At 42.2% G+C, this 22,612-nt stretch overlaps 1 protein-coding gene across 1 annotated transcript in view; it reads right to left on the bottom strand.

Annotated features, from left to right (window-relative positions):
* LOC120030200 (sodium/potassium/calcium exchanger 2-like) overlaps positions 1 to 22,612 on the bottom strand; it is a 141,766-nt gene that overhangs the window by 63,550 nt on the left and 55,604 nt on the right. The window contains exons 2-3 of the mRNA XM_038975554.1: positions 16,873 to 16,914; positions 9,751 to 9,859 (exon numbers count right to left, since the gene is read on the bottom strand). Of these exons, the coding sequence (XP_038831482.1) occupies positions 9,751 to 9,859; positions 16,873 to 16,914 (151 nt within the window). The remainder of the gene's footprint in view (positions 1 to 9,750; positions 9,860 to 16,872; positions 16,915 to 22,612) is intronic.

Genomic DNA, 22,612 nt, shown 5'->3' with positions numbered 1-22,612 from the left:
CCACTGTTCCGACCAGCAAAACAAGGTTCTAAACCATGGTTTAAATAATTCCTTTCGGTTTCTTTTTTAACCTGTGAAATTGATTATTTTTTACATTTAGCTAATTCAATTACTTCACCAATCAGTGCAGATAGAGCAGCTTGCCATGTAGCGGGCAAGATAGTTGTTTACATGTGCGGTGGACAGACAAGTGTAGGGCGCGAGATGCAGGCGGGGAGAGATTGAAAGAGGGTGGAGGAGGAGGCTGCTTGAAGCGTTGGATGTCTTGTTATGACATGCATTATCTGAATTAAGCCCACAGAATTATACGTTACCTACAGAGGAGCGGCTTTGAATGTCTTTGAACTTATGAGAGTTCAGTCCCACTTCCACATGGAAATATCCTTTGATTTATATGATTTAGCCTACAGTAGCCTATATGTGGTGTTCAATGTAGGCCTACATTGCATGAGACTTTAAAAAATGTTTTACATTATTGATATCATTTTTTACTTGATCTGTAACACTATGGGCCAAATAGGTAACTGTAAATTGCATTGTGTTGTATGATGCAAGAAACCACTTTCTTATTGGCTTATTTTCCTGTCTCAAAATACAACACTGCCCCTTTAATTAAGATGTAAGCTTCTTTCTTGACTGTTTTTTCAAAGACTGCCTGAAATGTGGCCTACACGTTTTGTGCTTTTGTAGAAAGCAGTAACCCCCCAATTGCTGACCTTTACTTATCGATAACGGGGATAATAACTCGCTAACTAGCAAAGAATATCAACACTCATGGGTGATTGAAAGACCACTTGTGTGCTACCCCAGCCAATAGAATTCTACACCGTTGCACTCTGGCTCTGCCTACAACAAAATTACAGACTCAATTTTGCAGAATTAGATTTGTTTTGGTTTGTTGCATTGAAAAGGGGCTGACGTTGGTTTTGGTTGAAATGTTGATTCGATCACAGAGAAAAATGTAATCTATATAGTGCAAACTCAGTGAAGATGTCTCTGCAAGGCATCACATTTCTTCTGCGCAGCAGTCCTAGAGGGAACATCGCTTGTTACATCAGTAGATTACTGTAGCCTATGCTTCAGAGGGGGGAGGGGCAGGTAGCGTAAAACATAAAAAATTATGTTGATTACATTTTGCAAATCCAATCAATTTTCCAAGTTGATTCAGCATCATCACATAATTTTGGGGGGTTGAAATGGCATGAAAACAACGTTGATTCAACTAGTTTTTCCCAGTGGGTACTGTATATTCTATCGTGTACACTAAGTATACAAAACATTAAGAACACCTGCTCTTTCCATGACATAGACTGACCAGGTGAAAGCTATTTATTTTATTTGACTTTTATATAACTAGGCAAGTCAGTTAAGAAAAAACAAATATTTACAATGACAGTCTACCCCTAAGCCGGACAACACTGGGCCAATTGTGGGCCGCCCTATGGTACTCCCAATCACAGCCGGTTGTGATACAGCCTGGAATCAAACCAGGGTATGTAGTGACACCTCTAGCACTGAGATAAAGTGCCTTAGACCGCTGCAACACTCAGGAGCCCCACAATGGGGAGCCGCAGCTATGATCCCTTATTCTTTTTAAATTTAACTAGGCAAGTCAGTTAAGAAAGAAATCTTATTTACAATGACTGCCTACCAGGGAACAGTGGGTTAACTGCCTTGTTCAGGGGCAGAATTACAGATTTTTACCTTGTCAGCTTGGGGATTTGATCCAGCAACCTTTCGGTCACTGGCCCAACATTATAACCACTAGGCTACCTGCCTTATTGATGCCACTTGTTATTAAATCAACTTAAATCAGTGTAGATGAAGGGGAGGACACAGGTTAAAGAAGGATCTTGAAGTCTTGAGACAATTGAGACATGGATTGTGTATGTGTGCCATTCAGAGGATGAACGAGCAAGACAAAATATTTAAGTGAATGGGATATGGTAATAGGTGCCAGGCGCACAGGTTTGTGTCACGAACTGCAATTTTGCTGCGTTTTTAAAGAATGTGTATCAAGAATGGTCCACCACACAAAGGACATCCAGCCGAATTGACACAATTATGGGAAGTATTGGTGTCAACATGGGCCAGCATCCCTGTGGAACGCTTTCGACACCTTGTAGAGTACATGCTATGCATCGACGAATTGAGGCTGTTCTGAGGGCAAAAGGTCGGGGTGCAACTCAATATTAGGAAGGTGTTCGTAATATTTGGTATACTCAGTGTATATTTCCCACCACATCTTAAGGCTCTACTGCTGCTAGTTTTACTACTACTTTTATTTTATACTTTTTCATTTTTGTTTACCACTTATTGCCTTATTGTGTTATTGTTGTTACTTTTATTTTTACTATATTTCACTACACTGTTGAGAGGTAGCTCTCAAGTAAGCATTTAATTGCACCGTTTATACCCTGATGTATCCTGTGTATATGACGAATGAACTTTTAATTGATTTGGTTTAGTAATAAAGGCTACTTTGCATAGTCAGGATCTTTCCATGTAAAGAATATGGAAAACACTGACTCTGAGACTGGTCAGAATAATTTATAATCTTAACGACATTCCATTATCTTTTAAAGGAACTGCACAATGTTTCAAATCACTTAAAGGATCACATGGTACAAAAATGATTTAACCACCATGTGGTAAGTATTTGAAATCTATTTGAGAACCACATATAGTTGGCTTCTAAACAAACTGCAAGAGGGAGAAGGTTGCAAGGTTGCATTTATTTCTACACCACACTATGCCCTCACACATGTATATTCCCATACCAGACTGTGATTTAGAACTTTATCAGCCAGATGGAACGACTAAATGTAAATAATGGTAAGTGGGTAATGGGGCATCTAGGAGTGTGACTAGGAGGTGATGCATTGTAATAGTCACTTAGCAGTCAGTCAGGGCACAATTTCTTAATATTATTTTTGAATCGTTTAATTGAAGGCTCAGCTTTCCAGGAAAGTGAAGACTGTAAAAGCTGAAATCATTCCAGTCCAACTACAACTCCCAGTACAATTAACTACACAACCAGTCCTCAGAACGGCAGACCATTTTACAGGTCAACAACACTAGTCATTTACTCCTTTAAAACTATTGACAATATTTCTTCACACCTGCGTTTCAAAAATGTATTCGGTACTCACTTATTTATTTTTTTAAAAGAAAAAAAAAGGGAAATGCTCAACTATATTCATCCCACATATAAAAACATGGCTGCTATGTTTCTATGAACTTCAAAAATCTCCTTTGTCTAAGCTTTAACATGGAGAATCTTTTGGAACGCAAATCATTCAGGGCATCCTCAAGTTCCTTGCCTTTCTATTTGCATTGCAAAATTGGGTGATATTTTCACCCTACTCCCTTGATGGGATCAGATTGGAATGACACTGCACCTCCCCACTGAATTAGCATATTCAGCCCTGACGCGATGCCATTTATAATTTCTCTGTAAATAGCTAATAGGTTTTCAACTTGGATTAAAATAAATCAGCGCTCTCCTTCACTAGATTCCCGATATTACACTGAGCTCACATTACATCTAAGATGTTTCCCTTAGCAGCCACTTATTAGGATAAAAGCACTACACATATCTGTGGGCTAATAGTGTTTGTGAAAGTACCATTATATGGACTCTCACCATGACATACAGTGCCTTCAGAAACTATTCATACACCTTGACTTATTCCACATTTTGTTGTGTAACAGCCTCAATTCAAAATGTATTTAAAAAATATATTTTCTCACCCATCTACACAATATCTCACAATTTCCTTTGATCATCCTTGAGATGTCACTACAACTTGATTGGAGTCCACCTGTGGGCAGTTCAATTGTTTAGACATGACATTTTAGACAAACACGCCTGTCTATAACAGGTCCCACAGTTGACGGTGCATGTCAGAGCAGAAAGGAACTATCCATATATCTCTGAGATAGAATTGGGGAACGGTATAAAACCATTTCTGGAGTGTTGAAAGTTTCCAAGAGAACGGTGGTCTCCATCATTGGGAAATTAAAAAATATATTTAACTACCCAGATTCTGCCTAGAGCTGGCTGTCTGAAACAAACTTGGTAAGAAGGACCTTGGTCAGGGAGGTGACCAAGAACTGATTGACAACTCTGACAGAGCTACAGAGTTTCTTGGCTGAGTTGGGAGCACAGCACTGCACCAATCTGGGCTTATGGGAGAGTGGCAAGATGGAAGCCACTCATGAGAAAAAGGCACATGGCAGCACGCCTGGAGTTTGCAAAAGGCACGTGAAAGACTATGAGAGATTATGGCAAAAGATTATGTGGTCTGATAAGACAAAAATGTAACTATTTGGCCTGAATGCAAAGTGCTATGTCTTGAGAAAACCAGGCACAGCTCATCACCCATCTAACGCCCACACTAATGTGAAGCATGGGTGGCAGCATCATGCTATGGGGATGCTTCAGTGTCAGGGATTGTGAGACTGGTAAGGATAGAGTAAACTAAATAAATGGAGCCAAATACAGGCAAATTCTTGATGAGAACCTGCTTCAGAGTGCAAACGACCTTAGACTGGGGGCGAAGATTTATGTGATTTACAATGGCCCCAAGTATACAGCCAAAGCAACACTGCAATGGCTTTAGAACAATAATGTGAAAGTCCTTGAGTGGCCCAGCCAAAGCCCAGACTTGAATCCCATTGAAAATCTGTGGAAAGACTAGAAGATTGCTGTTCACCGCCGCTCCCCATCTAATGTAACAGAGCTTGAGAAAATCTGCAAGGAAGACTGGGAGAAAATGTTCAAATCCAGATGTGCAAAGCTGATACAGATGACTCTAAGCTGTAATCGGCGCCAAAGTATTGACTCGGTGCGAATAATTATGTAAATTTGATATTTCTGTATTTCATTTTCAATTTATTTGCAAACATGTTTTCACCTGTGGGTGGTGAAAGATGGGTGTGTAGATGGGTGAAAAAAAACATATTTAATCAATTTTGAATTCAGGCTGTAACAAAACAAATGTGGAATAAGTCAAGGGTATGAATACTTTCTGAAGGCACTGTAGCTATATTTATCATATTATGTCCTTGGAGAGGTGACACTGGATTTCAGGCCAGAGGCATAGCTCAAGCAAATACAATAATATTGATAGAGTCTTCATTTGGACTGGATCTGGAATTTACTTGAGCTCACAAGCACCACATATTTTTTCATTACTGATGTCACTTTGTTTTGAAGATAGACATTTACATTTAAGTCATTTAGCAGACGCTCTTATCCAGAGCGACTTACAAGTACATACATTCATACTTTTTTTGTACTGGTCCCCCATGGGAATCGAACCCACAACCCTGGCATTGCAAGCACCATGCTCTACCAATTGAGCCACACGGGACCACAGACCACAGTAGACAGTAGTGATAGGAAAATAACTTCAACCTAGTCCATGGTCAGGACCAATCTTAAGCAGGGAATACCTGAAGACTTGTAATTTGCAAAAAGTTGGCTAAATTACAAACGGCTAAAACAGCAGGTGCATTATTTGACTCCATCCTCCCCTTCAGATATGAGATGGAAATTAAGACCTCATCTCACATGGGGGAATTGAGGTGCCCACAGTTTTTTGTGAGCTCAGTGACACAAGAAAGAAACAGAGCAGGGAGACTGGTAGACACCATGACTCACTGTCAGTGAGTGGTTCGTGGCACCTTAAATTGGAGAACGGGCTCATAGTAATGTCTGGAATGGGATGAATGGATAGGTATGGTATTAAAGACATTAAACACATCAAACAAATGGTTTCCTTTGACCTAACGAACTTCCTTGTGGATTCCTTGTGGTAAGACGAAGCAGATGCTAAACTACAGGACTGTTTTGGTATCACAGACTGGAACATTCCGGGATTCTTCCGATGGCATTGAGGAGTACACCAGTCACTGGCTTTTCAGTCACTGGCTTTATCATTAAGTGCATCGAGGACATCGTCCCCACAGTGACCGTACGTACATACCCCAACCAGAAGCCATGGATTACAGGCAAAATTCGCACTGAACTAAAAGGTAGAGCTGCTGCTTTCAAGGTGCGGGACTCAAACCTGGAAGCTTATAAGAAATCCTGCTATGCCCTCTGACGAACCATCAAACAGGCAAAGCGTCAATACAGGGCTAAGATTGAATCGTACTACACCGGCTCCGATGCTCGTCTTATGTGGCAGGGCTTGCAAACTATTACAGACTACAAAGGGAAGCGCAGCCGCGAGCTGCCCAGTGACACGAGCCTACCTGACGAGCTAAATCACTTTTATGCTTGCTTTGAGGCAAGCAACACTGAGGCATGCATGAGAGCATCAGCTCTTCCGGACGACTGTGTGATCACACTCTCCGTAGCTGACGTGAGAAAGACCTTTAAAACTTCTTAAGGCTAGGTGGCAGTATTCGGAAGTTTGGATGACTGACGTGCCCAAAGTAAAACTGCCTGTTACTCAGGCCCAGAAGCTAGGATATGCATATATTTGGTAGCATTGGATAGAACACATTCTCAGGTGTTTTTTCAAGGTGGCTCTCATTTGGACTGTAGTCTTGTGGCGCGCGTGGATGAGGGCACACACTTCGTTATTTATCTCCGGTATTGAACACACTACATTCCGTATTAAATTGTATCATTTATTTACATATTAGGGTACCTAATGATTGATTAGAAATGTAGTTTGACTTGTTTGGACGAAGTTTATTGGTAACTTTTGGGATTCCTTTGTCTGCATGTTGAACGAGTGAAACGGGTGGATTAGTGAATCAAACGCGCAAAATAAACTGACTTTTTTGGGATATAAAGGACTTTATCGAACAAAACAACCATTTGTTGTGTATCTGGGACCCTTGGGATTGCAAACAGAGGAAGATCTTCAAAGGTAAGTGATTTATTTTATCGCTATTTCTGACTTTTGTGAAGCCTCTGATGGTTTGGAAAATGTTTTTAATGCTGGTGTATGTGGGGCGCTGTCCTCAAATAATCGCATGGTATGCTTTCGCCACTAAAGGCTTTTTAAAATTTGACAAAGCGGTTGGATTAACAAAAAGTTAAGCTTTTAAATGATGTAAGACACTTGTATTTTCATGAATGTTTAATATTACGATTTTTGTATTTTGAATTTCGCACTCTGCAATTTCACCGGATGTTGTCGAGGTGGGGCGCTAGCGGCACGCCTAGCCCAAAGAGGTTTTAAACAGGTCAACATTCACAAGACTGCGGGGCCAGACGGATTACCAGGACCTGTGCTCCGGGCATGTGCTGACCAACTGGCAGGTGTCTTCAATGACATTTTCAACCTGTCCCTGAATGAGTCTGTAATACCAACATGTTTCAAGCAGACCACCATAGACCCTGTGCCCAAGAACACAAAGGCAACCTGCCTAAATGACTACAGACCCGTAGCACTCACGTCCGTAGCCATGAAGTGCTTTGAAAGGCTCGTCATGGCTCACATCAACACCATTATCCCAGAAACTATAGACCCACTCCAATTTGCATACCGCACAAACAGATCCACAGATGATGCAATCGCTATTGCACTCCGCACTGCACTTTCCCACCTGGACAAAAGGAACACCTACGTGAGAATGCTATTCATTGACAACAGCTCAGCGTTCGAAACCATAGTACCCTCAAAGCTCATCACTAAGCTAAGGATCCTGGGACTAAACACCTCCCTCTGCAACTGGATCCTGGACTTCCTGACGGGCTGCCCCCAGGTGGTGAGGGTAGGTAGCAACACATCTGCCACGCTGATCCTCAACACGAGCCCGTAAGGGGTGCGTGCTCAGTCCCCTCCTGTACTCCCTGTTCACCCACGACTGCATGGCCAGGCATGACTCCAACGCCATCATTAAGTTTGTAGACAACACAACAGTGGTAAGCCTGATCACCACAACGATGAGACAGCCTATAGGCAGGAGGTCAGAGACCTGGCCGGGTGGTGCCAGAATTACAACCTATCCCTCAACGTGACCAAGACTAAGGAGATGATTGTGGACTACAGGAAAAGGAGGACCGAGCACACCCCCATTCTCATCGACGGGGCTGCAGTGGAGCAGGTTGAGAGCTTCAAGTTCCTTGGTGTCCACATCACCAACAAACTAGAATGGTCCAAACACACCAAGACAATCGTGAAGAGGGCACAACAAAGCCTATTCCCCCTCAGGAAATTAAAAAGATTTGGCATGGGTCCTGAGATCCTCAAAAGGTTCTACAGCTGCAACATCGAGAGCATCCTGACTGGTTGCATCACTGCCTGGTACGGCAATTGCTCGGCCTCTGACCGCAAGGCATTACAGGAGGTAGTGCGTACGGCTCAGTACATCACTGGGGCTAAGCTGCCTGCCATCCAGGACCTCTACATCATGCGGTGTCAGAGGAAGGCCCTAAAAATCGACTGTTCTCTCTACTACCGCATGGCAAGCGGTACCGGAGTGCCAAGTCCAGGACAAAAAGGATTCTCAACAGTCTTTACCCCCAAGCCATAAGAGGTACCTGAACAGGTAATCAAATGGCTACCTGGACTTTTTGCAGTGTGTGCCCCCCCAACCCCTATTTTACGCTGCTGCTCCTCTCTGTTTATCATATATGCATAGTCACTTTAACTATACATTCATGTACATACTACCTCAATTAGCCCAACCAACCAGTGCCCCCGCACATTGGCTAACCGGGCTATCTGCATTGTGTCCCACCATCCACCACCCGCCAGCCCCTCTTTTACGCTACTGCTACTCTCTGTTTGTCATATATGCATAGTCACTTTAACCATATCTACATGTACATACTACCTCAATCAGCCCGACTAACCGGTGCCTGTATATAGCCTCGCTACTGTTATAGCCTCGCTACTGTATACAGCCTCGCTACTGTTATTTTTCACTGTCTTTTTTACAGTTGTTTTTATTTCTTTACTTACCTATTGTTCACCTAATACTTTTTTTGTTTGTTGAAATTGCACTGTTGGTTAGAGCCTGTAAGTAAGCATTTCACTGTGAGGTCTACACCTGTTGTATTCGGCGCACGTGACAAATAAACTTTGGTGGTAATTAGGGGGATGTACAGTGCGTGGGCCTTTCTGTTCTTTCCATGTGTTTGATACCATTCCATTCACTCTATTCCAGCTATTATTATGAGCCGTCCTCCCCTCACTAGGCTCCTATGTGGTACTGTATATGTTCACAGAGCCCTGGTCTGAAATAACAAGCAAAATTCTGCTTCAATAAATCACAATATAAAGTATAGGGCCGAAGCCACAGGTTTAACCTGGGAATGTTATTTACAGCTCTCAGAGCTATACTGTAAGTCAGAGCAGCAAGTGACTAGAAGTACATTATACTACTGTACTGCTCTGAGAGGGATAGTAGTGGATAGTGCTACATTTATGGTAGACTGAAGACAAATCCATTTCACAGCATCGGAATATAGGTTTTATGGTGTGTTCTATATTTATTTATCAAATAGCCATGAAGAACATGGTTCTATTAGAATCGATCTAATTGCAAAAACGTATGTGCAACAACTCAACCTCTCTCCATTGAATGTTGGTCGAGTGACAGAAAGTCCTGGGTTAAACTGAAGAGAACCGGGATTATGAACACCTGTTAACCTTCTGGCACTGTATGGAAGTGAACCAGGCAAAGATAAAACCAAGGCATACCATGTCGCTTTGTGTAAACATTAGTAGCAAGACAAGAATAGAGAAACAGTGTTGTGTATGTTGGATAACTGCTTACCTTCACTGAGTGGGTCCAGTGTGTGGATCATAAGCTGAAAAATGCTGTTTCTCATCAGGCTGTTGTGCAGGGAGGCTGAGCTGCCACCTCTCTGGAGTCGTGGCCTAGCCTGCAAAAGGAGGTCAACGCTGTCAACAAACAATGGCACTATTACACAATCCTTTCAAGTCCTTGGCTGTTCCCCTAAGGAAATACCTGAAGGACAAAGGCTTGTGGCACCTGGCCACACGACTGGACAGTATTCCAGGTGTGACAAAACTAGGGCCTGTAGGACATGCCTTGTTGATAGTGTTGTTTAGAAGGCAGAACAGAGCTTTATTATAGACAGACTTCTTCCCATCTTAGCTACTGTTGCATCAACATTTTTTGACCATGACAGTTTACAATCCAGGGTTACTCCAAGCAGTTTAGTCACCTCAATTTACTCAATTTCCACATTATTTATTACAAGATTTAGTTGAGGTTCAGGGTTTAGTGAATGATTTGTCCCAAATACAATGCTTTTAGTTATAGAAATACTTAGGGCTAACTTATTTATTTCCACTCATTCTACTGGCTGCAGACCCTTTTTAAATGTTGCAATGATTTCACCCACTGTATTAGCTGACGTGTACAGTGTTGAGTCATCCACATACATAGACACACAGGCTTTACTTAGAGCCAGTGACATGTCATGACAGCTGCACTGGGGAATTCCTGATTCTACCTGGATTGTGTTGGAGAGGCTTCCATTAAAGAAACCCTCTGTGTTCTGTAAGACAGGTAACTCTTTATCCACAATATATCAGGGGGTGTAAATCCATAACACATACGTTTTGCCATCAGCAGACTATGATCGATAATGTCAAAAGCCATACTGAAGTCTAAAACAGCTCCCACAAACTTTTATATCATCAATTTCTCTCAGCCAATTTCTCTCAGACTCTCAGCCAAACCTCAGCCAGTCATTTGTGTTAAATGTCCTTCCCTATAAGCGTGCAGAAAGTCTGTCAATTGTTTAATGTAAAATAGCATTGTATCTGGTCAAACAACATTTTATCCAAAAGTTTACAAAGGGTTGGTAACAGGCTGAATTGGTTTGCTATTTGAGACAGTAAAGGGGGCTTTACTATTCTTGAGTAGCGGAATGACTTTTGCTTCCCTTTAGGTCTGAGGGCACACAATTTACGTACATTTGAAGTCGGAAGTTTACATACACTTAGGTTGGAGTCATTAAAACTAGTTTATCAACCACTCCACAAATTTCTTGTTCACAAACTATAGTTTTGGCAAGTCGGTTACGACATCTACTTTGTGAATGACATAAGTAATTTGTCCAACAATTGTTTACAGACAGATTATTTCACTTATAATTCATTGTATCACAATTCTAGTGGGTCTACATAAAAGTTTACATACAAGTTTACATACACAAGTTGACTGTGCCTTTAAACAGCTTGGAAAATTCCAAAATATTATGTAATGGTTTTAGAAGCTTGTGATAGGCTAATTGGCATCATTTGAGTCAATTGGAGGTGCACCTGTGGATGTATTTCAAGGCCTACCTTCAAACTCAGTGCCTCTTTGCTTGAAATCATGTGAAAATCAAAAGAAATCAGCCTTGACCTCAGAAATAGGTCTGGTTCATCCTTGGGAGCAATTTCCAAACGCCTGAAGGTACCACGTTCATCTGTACGAACAATAGTGACAAGTATAAACACCATGGGACCACGCAGCCGTCATACCGCTCAGGAAGGAGACGCGTTCTGTCTCCTGGAGATGAACGTACTTTGGTGCGAAAAGTGCAAATCAATCCCAGGACCTTGTGAAGATGCTGGAGGAAACAGGTACAAAAGTATCTATAGCCACAGTAAAACCAGTCCTATATCGACAACCTGAAAGGCCGCTCAGCAAGGAAGAAGCCCCTGCTCCGAAACCGCCATAAAAAAAGCAAGACTGCGGTTTGCAACTGCACATGGGGACAAAAACCACACTTTTTGGAGAAAAGTTCTCTGGTCTGATGAAACAAAAATAGAACTGTTTGGCCATAATGACCATCGTTATGTTTGGAGGAAAAAAAGGGGAGGCTTGCAAGCCGAAGAACACCATCCCAACCGTGAAGCACGGGGGTGGCAGCATCATGTTGTGGCGGTGCTTTGCTGCAGGAGGGACTGGTGTACTTCACAAAATATATTGCATCATGAGGATGGAAAATGAAGTGGATATATTGAAGCAAAATCTCAAGACATCAGTCAGGAAGTTAAAGCTTGGTCGCAAATGGGTCTTTCAAATGGACAATGACCCCAAGCATACTTCCAAAGTTGTGGCACAATGGCCTAAGGACAACAAAGTCAAGGTATTGGAGTGGCCATCACAAAGCCCTGACCTCATTCCTATAGACAATTTGTGGGCAGAACTGAAAAATCGTGTGCAAGCAAGGAGGCCTACAAACCTGACACAGTTACACCAGCTCTGTCAGGAGGAATGGGCCAAAATTCACCCAACTTATTGTGGGAAGCTTGTGGAGGCTACCCGAAACGTTTGACCCAAGTTAAACAATTTAACGGCAATACTACCAAATACTAATTGAGTGTATGTAAACTTCTGACCCACTAGGAATGTGATGAAAGAAATAAAAGCTGAAATAAATAATTCTCTCTACTATTATTCTGACATTTCACATTTTTAAAATAAAGTGGTGATCCTAACTGACCTAAGACAGGGAATTTTTACTAGGATCAAATGTCAGGAATTGTGAAAAACTGAGTTTAAATGTAGTTGGCTAAGGTGTATGTAAACTTCTGACTTCAACTGTAGGCTTAGATTGAAGATATAGCAAATAGGAGTGGCAATATCGTCTGCTATTTTCCACAGTAATTTTCCATTCAAGTTGTCAGACCCAGGTGGCTTGTCATTATTGATAGACAACAATAATGTTTCACCTCTTCCACACTTACTTTTCAGAAATCAAAATTACAAATGCTTGTCTTTAATAATTTGGACAGTTATACTTGGATGTGTAGTGTCGGCATGATGGAGCTGAGTTTGCCTTTTTGCAAACTCCAAAGCTTTTTACTATCATTCTTTATATATTTTATATCTTTGTTTCACAGTTTATTCTTTTTTTTCAGTTTAGTCACATGATTTCTGAATTTGCAGTACGTTTGCCAATCGGTCGTGCAGCCACACTTATTTGCCATTCCTTTTGCCTCATCCCTCTCTTTAATTCCTCATCAATCCACGGGGATTTAACAGTTTTTACAGTCATTTTCTTAATGGGTGCATGCTTATTAGTAACTGGAATAAGCAATTTCATAAGTGTCAAGTGCAGCGTCTGGTTGCTCCGCATTACACACCACAGACCTGCAAATATTATTTATATCCTCAACATAGGAATCACCACAAAACGTATTGTATGACCTCGTGTATATACTATATTAGGTTCAGCTTTTGGAACTTTGGTTTCCCTAGATATGGCTACTATATTGTGATCACTACATCCGATGGATTTGGATACAGCTTTAAAGCAGATTTCTGCAACATTAGTAAAGATGTGATCAATGCATGATTTAATTTAATTCCTGTGTTGTTTGTAAATACCCTGGTTGGTTGACTGATAACCTGAACAAAGTTTCAGGCACTGGTTACAGATTAAAGCTTTTTTTTGTGGGCAGCTTGATGAAAGCCAGTCGATATTAAGGTCACCCAGAAAATATACCTCTGTTGAAAATCACATGCATGTCATACATATTTTCCGGAAACTGACTGTTAGCACTTGATGGTCTATAGCAGCTTCCCTCAAGAATGGTGAGGCTGGTGAACCTGTAGCCATATTACTTCAATAGTATTTAACATGAGATGCTCTCTAAGCTTTACAGAAATGTGGCTCTGTATATAGGCTGCAACACCGCATTGGTGTTTCTGTCTTTTCTGTAGATGTTAAAGCCATGTATTGCTACCACTGTATCATTAAATGTATTATCTAAGTGAATTTCAGATAGTCAAAATACAAATGTCATCTGTTACTAGCAAGTTATTGATTTCATGAACCTTGTCACTTAGGCTATATATGTTAATGTAGGCTATTTTTATCACTTTTCTGGAATGCTAGATTTTTTGTATTGCTTTACTGGGAAGCGAATTATTATTTACTGTATGTTTGAGCTGATAGTTCAGGGTGAGCTGCACACAGTGGACTTCCTACTAGGGCACACCGCCTCAGCGCTAACAATATAACGCTGGTTCATAGACACATGATTACTGTATACAATAGATATAGGATCGACAGAGGCATTCGGGGGAGTTAGAGGGACATAAAAGTTACTTCATTGTGACTGCCAACACACCTGGGATTATGTACATTTTCTGCAGCATTACTACAACTCACCATTACAACGGTATCTGAGCTGGGGTTGAGTCATTGATAAGTCATTGTCTCAACGCAGCCTTGAAATGTGTGGACAGAGTCTAGGAGCGAAGATGATTTGGATGGACTCCGTCATTCATGTAGAGCATCTTCTGTTTCCAAAAGGTGTCAAAGTTATCTACAAAAGATATTCCAACAGAGCTACAGGAAACTTTTAGCCAGGTGTGTAATGCTAGTAGCCTGCTGAATCTTCCACACCCACGGCCCAACGTTGGTACCAGACCTGAAATAATTGCCAGCTTTTGGGAATTTTTCAGAGCTAGCCCTCCTTTAAAATACATTTTCAGCAGTTCCGAGTTAGTCATAGCCCTCCTAGACCCCACATAGACTGTGTCAGCTCCCGGCAGCTGTCGCAGAATGGTTGGAAGCAGCCTTGTTATGCTCCAGGATAGCAAAGGGTTTTTGCCCCAGGAACTGAGATGTTTCTTACCATAGAGCTGCGAATGGCGACAGCTAGTGCAATGGCCGACGAGGTCCGGCCGTTCTTTCACAAAACTCTCGAGGACTGAAGGGCGGTGGGACCCGAGCCAGCTGTAGTATACATCGTGGATGATGAATGAGATGGAGTATTAGACAGTCTCACGGTCTGATGAGGGGGAGCTCTGAGGATCTGAACCTGAGGTAGAAGCCACAGGAGAGGGAGACAGAACAGAAGGCGCAGGTACCTCTGGATCCGATCTCATATCAGAAGCCCCCAGGGAAGAAGGCGCCAGAACCTCTGGATTCAGGGCAGCGAAGCTGTTTCTAGACTGAGTCCAGTCCGGGCTTAACTTCGACAAGGAGGCCCCCGTTGCCAGAGGTTGCTGTTTTCGACTTCCACTGCGAGTGACATATCTCCATGGCTGGTTGGTAGGATTGAGAACAGGAACATCCACCAAGTCATTCAGGAGCATCCTACTAACTCCATTCTCTAGGGAAGGGGAAGACTCCTTCGGGGAGGGATCCCTGCAGAGTACCGGCCAGTCGGCTATGGAGAGCCGACACGGCAGTGACACTTCTACCAGGCCAGAGCGACGTTCGGCTACTGGGGTTGAAGAGAAAGAAAATGTAGGCAGCCGTGAATTCCCCAGTAGCTTGTGTAAGTCTGCTACATGTTTGCTAAGAGTAGCCACTTTGCTCCTGTAGTCCTCTGCAAGCAAACAGTTGCTATATTGAAAGTCTGGGAGATCCACATTGCCCCGGAATAAAGCAAAATAAACACAGCTCCTGTAGCGTTGAATACGTTTGTTAGCATCCTCCGTTTGAGGCTACAGGCTAGCTAGGCTAGCTAAGCTAGCTGGGCTTCCTTGTCTCTCTACATGACAGGGAATTCTCAACTTTTCTGAGAGAGAATTACACGGCTATTAAAACTGTCAGGCCAAGGTAAGCCTACACCAAACACACAATTAATGTGAATGTTTGTAAAATTCCAATGTGAAAAATGTATTGTAACTCAGGCTAGTAAAACACGTTTCGTCAACTGCCTTCGTCAAGGCTGCATGGGATTTCTGTTAATGCAACTCTGTGCAGCCAATGGCAATGTCCGCTTTAGGTACAGTATATTGTCAGGAGCCGCTTGTGGATTTGACAGCTCTAACGCAGTTCCACCTCCAACACAGCAATCAAAGCCCTTTCTGACAGGTCTACTGTGCCTAATACCATAATCTTTAATGAGACTCTGTTGCATATGATTCACCGTTCATCCTTTGCATGAAAGCCAGAAGCTTTCATGCTAAATGTAAGCTTAATTCAATAGCAGCTAATGCTAAAACAGGCACAGGGCCAGGGGTATCAGACAGAATGCACCACTCCATAGGTTAAAGCAACCGATTACAACTAAAGTGGTCATCATGATATCGCCAAAATAGCCTTGCCAAGGTTACTCTGGTGGTTTGAGCTGAACTTGAGATATGTGGGATATCGGCCACCGTCATAGGCGTCAGCTGTTTTGAGTGTGCCCGCTTTGGCTGGCCTGTGGTGATGCTTCGGCCCAATCTGGAGGTGTCAGCTGCTAATTCTTAAGGCCATATGGTTGTGAGCGGGTTGGGACACACAAGACTGTCTGCGCTGTTTGTGAAAGGCCACAAGGATGCAGCTTAGTGGAATCCGCTGAGAATTCTCCTTTTGCTGTTCAAAACAGTTTTGGGGCCTTTTTGGACAAAATGTAAAGTTAATATTTCATTGTTGCCTATATTGGTTCTCAGGACTTTTAGCAAAACACTCTCTGATCAATAACTTTATTTTTAGCATTTTGGATATATTAACTGGTCTTCAAGTGTTTGAAACTGTAGGCATCATTGTATAATAACTCAGTAGCACTAGTGACGTACTGAGAGAGTAATATTTGAATTGCAAAGACAGACCCGAGTGGAGCAGCGGTCTAAGGCACTGCATCTTGGTGTAAAAGGCATCACTACAGTCCCTGGTTTGAATCCAGGCTGTGTCACATCCGGGCCGTGATTGGGAGTCCTATAGGCCAGCGCACAATTGGCCCATCGTTGTCTTGGTTTGGCCGAGGTAGGCCGTCATTGTAAATAACAATTTGTTCTTAACTGACTTGCCTAGTTAAATAAATGTTCAATAGAAAAGTTTTACGAGAGAGATAGAGATACTACAGGCAGGTTGGACCCATAAAACAGAGAACGCATGGTTCTTGAGTACAGTATGGAAGGAGAGAAAGAAGTTAGACTAGCCATAGAGACACAGACATACACATAGACAAACCAGACAGGACCTACCGACAGCTTGCTCTCATCCTCTGGTGCCCCGGGACTCACAGCCTTCACATCGAAGAAAAGAGAGAGGGAGAAAGAAAAAGAGCACATAGATGTGAAGCATGCCTTTACAATCCAGAGACAGGCAGATGAAGACAGTAGAGAGACATTAGTGTCGTAGTGATGATGATTTGACGAGAATGGATTCAAGAGACTGACACCACTGCAGCGCTGTGTCTACTGTATGTCAGTCATTATATAGCTGACCAAGATAGGCTCCTGATTAAAAATGTGTTTCTCAGCAGGCTCTTGAGATTTATCAGCCAAATGGAAAACCACTCAAGCTATTCTTAATCCCAAACTATAGGCAAATCCATGGGGAAAAAAGGGGTTAAAGTAATGGCAGACATGCATGAAGATGGCCGCCCCCCATGTACTTACCATGGTTGCCTCATTTGCTAAGTTTGTCGTATTATACATCGCTCTCCATTAAGCTTTTTTTGTATCAACATTCTTTAGCATACATGATCCCAATTCCAGCTCCAAGACGGCGGCAAATTTAAAAAAAAAATGAAGGTAGATTGTGCCGATTTATTAAAATCGATAGTTACATATCACAATATTATTTTGGCCGAAATTATATCAATAAATTGACTCCAAGAATCTATTTGTAAGGGCCTCCCGGGTGGCGCAGTGGTCTAGGGCACTGCATCGCAGTGCTAACTGTGCCACCAGAGTCTCTGGGTTCGCGCCCAGGCTCTGTCGCAGCCGGCCGCGACCGGGAGGTCCGTGGGGCGACGCACAATTGGGCTAGCGTCGTCCGGGTTAGGGAGGGTTTGGCCGGTAGGGATATCCTTGTCTCATCGTGCTCCAGCGACTCCTGTGGCGGGCCGGGCGCAGTGCGCGCTAACCAAGGGGGCCAGGTGCACGGTGTTTCCTCCGACACATTGGTGCGGCTGACTTCCGGGTTGGAGGCGCGCTGTGTTAAAGAAGCAGTGCGGCTTGGTTGGGTTGTGCTTCGGAGGATGCATGGCTTTCGACCTTCGTAATTCGTAATTACTAGCGATTGGATACCACGAAAATTGGGGAGAAAAGGGGATAAAATTTAAAAAAATAAAAAATACAAAAAAAAATCTATTTGTAAATAAATATACAGTATATATTGTGTACTTTATTTTATTCTAAGTAGAGTTAGCTGGCGCTAGTCGGCTGTACCTGCTCCAAAACTCTGGTATTTTTCATTCTATAGCTAGTTCTAAATCTTTGTTTTAAATAGTGAGCCAACATGTTTTCATCACTTTTATTTCAAAGACTTATCAAAACGAACTTCTCATGCATCTCTGCAGCAGACGACGACAATTTGAAAAAAATACAAACTAGATTGGGCTGATTTATTAAAATCGATACAGTGAGCAAAATGTTTGGAACATGAAATCGCAATAAAATTGCCGTATTGAATCGCAATACATATAGAATCGTGAAAATCGTGAGAATCGCAATACATATCATATCAGTAACTAAGAATTGTGATAAAAATCATATCATGAGGTCCCTGTTAACTCCCAGCCCTGACGTCATATCTGAATTCCTCCATCAAAACAAAGCAGTGCGACAGAAACAACAACACAGAGTTACACATGGAATAAACAAGCGTACAGTCAATAACACAATAGAAAGAAAAAAGTCTATATACAGTGTGTGCAAATGGCATGAGGAGGTATAGCAATAAATAGGCCATAGTAGCAAAGTAATTACAATTTAGCAGATTAACACTGGAGTGATAGATGAGCAGATGATGATGAGCAGATGATGGTGTGTAAGTAGTGATACTGGTGTGCAAAAGAGCAGCAAAGTAAATAAAAACAATGTGGGGGTGAGGTAGGGGAGATTGGGTGGGCTATTTACAGATGAACTATGTACAGCTGCAGCGATCGGTTAGCTGCTCAGATAGCTGATGTTTAAAGGTAGTGAGGGAAATGTAAGTCTCCAGCTTCAGCGATTTTTGCAGTTCGTTCCAGTCGCTGGCAGCAGAGAACTGGAAGGGAAGGCAGCCAAAGGAGGTGTTGGCTTTGAGGATGACCAGTGAGTTATACCTGCTGGAGCGCGTGCTACGGGTGGGTGTTGTTATCGTGACCAGTGAGCTGAGATAAGGCGGAGCTTTACCTAGCATAGACTTATAGATGACCTGGAGCCAGTGGGTCTGGCGACGAATATGTAACGAGGGCCAGCCGACTAGAGCATACAGGTCGCAGTGGTGGGTGGTATAAGGCGCTTTGGTAACAAAACGGATGGCACTGTGATAGACTGCATCCAATTTGCTGAGTAGAGTATTGGAAGCTATTTTGTAGATGAAGTCGAGGATCGGTAGGATAGTCAGTTTTACTAGTGTAAGTTTGGCGGAGTGAGTGAAGGAGGCTTTATTGCGAAATAGAAAGCCGATTCTAGATTTGATTTTGGTTTGGAGATGTTTGATATGAGTCTGGAAGGAGAGTTTACAGTCTAGCCAGACACCTAGGTATTTGTAGTTGTCCACATATTCTAGGTCAGAACCGTCCAGAGTAGTGATGCTTGTCGGGCGGGCGGGTGCGGGCAGCGAACGGTTGAAAAGCATGCATTTGGTTTTGCTAGCGTTTAAGAGCAGTTGAAGGCCACAGAAGGAGTGGTGTATGGCATTGAAGCTCGTTTGGTGGTTAGTTAACCCAGTGTCCAAAGAAGGGCCAGATGTATACAGAATGGTGTTGTCTGCGTGGAGGTGGATCAGGGAATCACCCGCAGCAAAAGCGACATCGTTGATATATACAGAGAAAAGGGTCGGCCCGAGAATTGAACGCTGTGGTACCCCCATAGAGACTGCCAGAGGTCCGGAAACAGGCCAGATTGTGTATGGATTGTGTATGTGTGCCATTCAGAGGGTGAATGTGAAAGACAAAATATTTAAGTGCCTTTGAACAGGGTATGGTAATAGGTGCCAGGCACACCCGTTTGTTTCAAGAACTGCAACGCTGCTGTGGTTTTCACGCTCAACAGTTTCCTGTGGGTATCAAGAATGGTCTACCACACAAAGGACATTCAGACAACTTGACACAACTGTGGGAAGTATTGGAGTCAACATGGGCCAGCATACCTGTGGAACACTTTCGACACCTTGTAGAGTCCATGCCCAACAAATTGAGGCTGTTCTGAGGGCAATATTAGTGTTCTTAATGTTTTGTACACTCAGTGTAAACTCAACTCATATTACAACCCGAATCAGTCCCCCAACAAAGTTTGTTTTAATCAAAGTAAGCACCCTGACAGTAGCCTAAGCACCCTCCTCGTATCTTCTATCCTTTGCCTAGACCTGGACCAATACACGTAACATGCAACAAAAAAATAGGGAGTGAACGATTTACACAAATGTTTAAGCTACTTTTTTTTACCACAAAGATACAGGCTACAATTTGTGTTACTCCATCGGGATCGGTGTTCCGCGGGACGGTTAAGCTAACGTAGGCTAATGCGTTTAGCATGAGGTTGTAAGTAAAAAATAAAATTTCCCAGGACATAAACATATCTGATATTGGCAGAAAAATGTAATTCTTGTTAATCTAACTGCCCTGTCCAATTTACAGTAGCTATTACAGTGAAATAATACCATGCTATTGTTTGAGGAGAGTGCACAATTTTGAACATGAAAAGTTATTAATAAACAAATTAGGCACATTTCGGCAGTCTTGATACAACATGTTGAACAGAAATGCAATGGTTCATTGGATCAGTCTAAAACTTTGCACATACACTGCTGCCATCTAGTGGCCAAAATTGCACCTGTGCTGGAATAATACATTATGGCCTTTCTCTTGCATTTCAAGATGATGGTACAAAAAAATACAAAAGAACAGTTGGTTTTTTCTTTGTATTATCTTTTACCAGATCTATTGTGTTATATTCTCCTACACTCCTTTCACATTTCCACAAACTTCAAAGTGTTTCCTTTCAAATAGTACCAATAATATGCATATCCTTGCTTCAGGGCCTGAGCTACAGGCAGTTAGATTTGGCTATGTCATTTTTGGCGAAAATTGAAAAAAAGAACCTTAAAAATTTGTCTGTGGGAAGATTTCAGACAAATTAATGGAATAGTTTCTTATCCATTTATTTTCACCTATTTATTAATCCACGGAGACTGTGATTGCCCACTGAATATCAACAAGTAAGATACAGACTAGATGCGTTACCCAACTCATTCAGAAAATATCAGAGTTGAACAAGTAGGGTCAAATGTGGAGACAAGTCTGGTTCATCCTTGGGAGCACTTTCCAAACGCCTGAAGGTACCACGTTCATCTGTACAAACAATAGTACGCAAGAATATACACCATGGGACCACGCAGCCGTCATACCACTCAGGAAGGAGACGCGTTCTGTCTCCTAGAGATGAACCTACTTTGGTGTGAAAATTGCAAATCAATCCCAGAACAGCAAAGGACCATGTGAAGATGCTGGAGGAAACAGGTACAAAAGTATCTATATCCACAGTAAAACGAGTCCTATATCGACATAACCTGAAAGGCCGCTCAGCAAGGAAGAAGCCACTGCTCCAAAACCGCCATAAAAATGTCAGCCTACAGTTTGCAACTGCACATGGGGACAAAGATTGTACTTTTTGGAGAAATGTCCTCTGGTCTGATGAAACAGAAATAAAACTGTTTGGCCATAATGACCATTGTTATGTTTGGAGGAAAAAGTGGGAGGCTTGCAAGCCGAAGAACACCATCCCAACCGTGAAGCACGGGATGGCAGCATCATGTTGTGGGGGTGCTTTGCTGCAGGAGGGACTGGTGCACTTCACAAAATAGACGGCATCATGAGGCAGGAAAAGTATGTGGATATATTGAAGCAACATCTCAAGACATCAGTCAGGAAGTTAAAGCTTGGTCGCAAATGGGTCTTCCAAATGGACAATGACCCCAAGCATACTTCCAGAGTTGTGGCAAAATGGCTTAAGGACAACAAAGTCAAGGTATTGGAGTGGCCATCACAAAGCCCTGACCTCAATCCTATAGACAATGTGTGGGCAGAACTGAAAAATCGTGTGCGAGCAAGGAGGCCTACAAACCTGACACAGTTACACCAGCTCTGTTAGGAGGAATGGGCCAAAATTCACCCAACTTATTGTGGGAAGCTTGTGGAAGGCTACCCGAAACCTTTGACCCAAGTTAAACAATTTAAAGGCAATGCTACCAAATACTAATTGAATGTATGTAAACTTCTGGGAATGTGATGAAAGAAATAAAAGCTGAAATAAATCATTCACTCTACTATTATTCTGACATTTCACATTTTTTAAATAAAGTGTTGATCATAACTGACCTAAGACAGGGAAGTTTTACTAGGATTAAATGTCAGGAATTGTGAAAAACTTAGTTTAAATGTATTTGGCTAAGGTGTATGTAAACTTCCAACTTTATGTCTCAATGTCTTCCCTGTTAAAAGTTAGAAAAAATTATAAAATGAAATAAAAAAAATGAATTTTGCCAAAAAATTGTTTCCTAAAAAACACAATGAATAAGTATTGAAATATTGCTGTTGATAATGTCCTTGAGATAAAGGACATTAAAGCATAGGTTGCAGATTTTGTCATTGCATTCATTAATTAATCAATTCATATACTCACTGCATAAAAAATAACTCCATCCCCTCTAAACATGGAACCCCTCTAAACATGGAAGAGCTGCATTTCCCACAGTGAAATCTATGTGTGCTTGGGCTGAGGCTTGGTTGGC

The sequence above is a fragment of the Salvelinus namaycush genome, chromosome 36 (assembly GCF_016432855.1).
Source record: "Salvelinus namaycush isolate Seneca chromosome 36, SaNama_1.0, whole genome shotgun sequence".
NCBI lineage: Eukaryota > Metazoa > Chordata > Actinopteri > Salmoniformes > Salmonidae > Salvelinus > Salvelinus namaycush.
This window is presented reverse-complemented; position numbering and strand designations above follow the sequence as displayed.